Raw genomic sequence first — 2,901 nt, forward strand, 5'->3', positions numbered from 1 at the left:
TATCAGGCCTCCCCTGGTGGTGCAACAGGTTAGAGCGCAGCACTGCACCTAGCTGTGGCCCCCTTCAATGCAGAGTTTGATCACCCGCCCCGAGGTGATCCACATGGCACCACAGACTTCTGAACCGCCCTCTGCTTCCCTCAGCAATGTACTTCGTAAGTCGGCCTGTTCTACTCCCAACTCTGTCTGTGATGAATCCTCTCGCCACCCTGAACATCTGGCCTGTACCCCAGTTCTGTATGCATAAATAAAAAATAAATCTTTAAAAAAGAAGAATATTCTGGGCCCTCCCTGGTGGCACAGTGGGTTAAAGCACAGCACTAAGAAAGCCACTTCAGCATGAGTTTCACCACACACACCCCCAGCCCCCAAAGGTGATCCACATGGCGCGGCAGACCTCTTCTGACCCGCCCGTTGCTCCCCTCAGCAGTGTACTTTGTGAGTTGGCTTGTTCTGCTCCCCACTCTGTCTCTGGTGAATCCTCTCACCACCCCTGAACCTCTGGCCTATACCCCAGTTCTGTATGCATAAATAAATAAATCTTTAAAAAAATATTTTAACAAAAGAAAATAGCTTATGAAAAATGGTATCATTTTCTCTGATGTGACTATACAGTACGTCATTATTTTGTTTTCCTTTTTGGGATAGATTAAGGAAAATAAAAATTAATGTTCAGTCCCAACATGATACTAATCTTTATAAAATGTTTGCTACTTCTCATTTTCATGTAAAATGTAAAATTACATTTTATTAATCATATCACATGTAAATATATTGAATAATCTCACTGTATTTAATTTCAGATATATATTCATAAATATATGTATATATAATATCTCACCACATTCACATTATTTTTAAAGAATCAATGTATAAACATATACATAGATATAATTATAATACATAAATAACCTTGAAAGAGCATATTAATTTGAAGATATTTTTCTTTCTAAAAGTTTCATCAGCGCACTTTTCACTTCCTTATTCCTAAGGCTATAAATTAGGGGATTTAACATGGGGATCACAGTGGTATAAAATACAGATGTTACTTTCTCCTGGATGGCTGAGCTGCTGGAAGCAGGTTTGAGATACATGGACATGAGAGACCCATAGAAAATAAGAACAGCTGTCAAGTGGGAACTGCAGGTGCTGAAAGCCTTGGACCTGCCCTCTTTAGACTGGATGCGGAGGATGCTGGAGAGGATGAAAGTGTAGGAAATGATGATTGTCAGGCTGGTGGTTACCATGTTAAATCCACCAATGACAAAAATCAAAAGTTCATCAATATATGTGCTGGAACAGGAAAGTTTAATAAGAGGCACGATGTCACAGAAGTAATGTTTAATGACATTGGATCCACAGAAATCCAATCTTAATATACAACCACCATGAATCATGGCATCAGTGAAGCCTACTGAGAAGACGGCAGCCACCAGCAGAGAACAGACCCGAGGGGACATAATGACATTGTAGAGCAGAGGGCTGCAGATGGCGACATAGCGATCATAGGCCATGGCTGCCAACATGTAGCACTCAGAAATGACAAAAATACAGAAAAAGAACAGCTGAGTCATGCATCCAGAATAGGAGATTGCTTTATCTCTGCTTACAAATCCTACCAGCATTTGGGGCACAATGACAGTAGAATAACAGAAATCTAAAAAAGACAAACTACTGAGGAAATAGTACATGGGAATGTGAAGTTGAGGACTCAACCCAATTATGGAGATCATGCCGAGATTCCCCACCACTGTAACTATATAAATCCCCAAGAAGAGGAAGAAAAGAGGCAGCTGAAGCTCTAGTCGGTCAGTTAATCCTGAGAGAAGAAATTCAGTGACTGTAGACTGATTTCTTATACCCATTCTCCTGTGGAAATCTGTGGAGGTCAAAGAGGAAAGAGTCCAGTTAGACAGGCAGAGACCCAGCTCAGCTCCTATTCCCAAATCCAAGCTCTCCATCATCTTGGAGTCTGTTCTGCTTCTCCATTGAGAACGGGTTCTTACCCACCAGAAGGTCAGCACTCAGATTAAAAACAAACAAACAAAAAAACAGTTAGCATCTGTCTACCTATGGATTTTAGAAACCATGCATGAACTTTCAAATCCTCTCCAGTATCTCAAATTCTTTTAGCAAAGTATAAAACCTTTAACTCCAACACTAGAAGACTAATGTAAAGACCAATGGTGAAATAAAGCAAATTGGTGAAATAAGTGCATAAAGAAAGAGTTGTGCATATATACAAAAATGAGCAATGATATAAAATATGTATAAACAAATAATTTATTAAAAAAAGAAAAGCTGAGAAAAAGCTGAGAAAATGCTTTGTTATGACACACTTGTCTCTGTGCGATCTGCTTCTAGGACTTCAAAGAAAAGGTGACTCTTGTCAAGGCCTATAATGAGTCCTAGATAATGTTTCCAAGTGTGGACAGCAAAGCACTGATTCCAGATTTTTCAATGATTTTAGATGAAATAAGTAGCCCAGGGTTATATAATTTCAGACATTCAGAGTTACATAACCTCAAATGGGTTTCTTAACTGAAGAAGAACTCGGAATCTACTAGACATGTCAAAAATATTTGATGACAGACTCTACACACACACAAACTTCAAAAAAATAAAATAAAATAAATCACAGCACTTATCTTTTAGAAAGTGTTTTTGTCTTGCTCTAATTAATTCTAATCATGAACTGGCTTCCTGGACAGAAGCCTATGCTAATAAATAAATCTGATGATAGAACAGCAGCATTTTTTATCTCCCCACCCCATTTCTTATCTCTGAATCTCTGATCATTTTTTTTTTGGCAAAACAAACAACCAGGTATTTGTATTTCCATAACAGGTTCCTGTGGAACGCTCCCTCTTCTCACCCATAAAGTTCTACTGGAAGGGGACA

At 38.9% G+C, this 2,901-nt stretch overlaps 1 protein-coding gene across 1 annotated transcript; it reads right to left on the minus strand.

The window, feature by feature from the left end:
• Positions 1-926: 926 nt before the first annotated feature.
• Positions 927-1,865, minus strand: LOC101628179 (olfactory receptor 8D4). The gene has a single exon (XM_004688807.1). The coding sequence runs from the start codon at positions 1,863-1,865 to the stop codon at positions 927-929; it is 939 nt and encodes a 312-aa protein (XP_004688864.1).
• Positions 1,866-2,901: the final 1,036 nt, after the last annotated feature.

This window comes from Condylura cristata, unplaced genomic scaffold, assembly GCF_000260355.1.
Source record: "Condylura cristata isolate star-nosed mole 26May11 unplaced genomic scaffold, ConCri1.0 scaffold00025, whole genome shotgun sequence".
NCBI classification, from domain to species: Eukaryota; Metazoa; Chordata; class Mammalia; order Eulipotyphla; family Talpidae; genus Condylura; species Condylura cristata.

What these genes read in the sequence shown, in the direction of transcription:
- LOC101628179 (XM_004688807.1), bottom strand. Translation starts at nt 1,865, where the DNA reads ATGGGTATAAGAAATCAGTCTACAGTCACTGAATTTCTTCTCTCAGGA.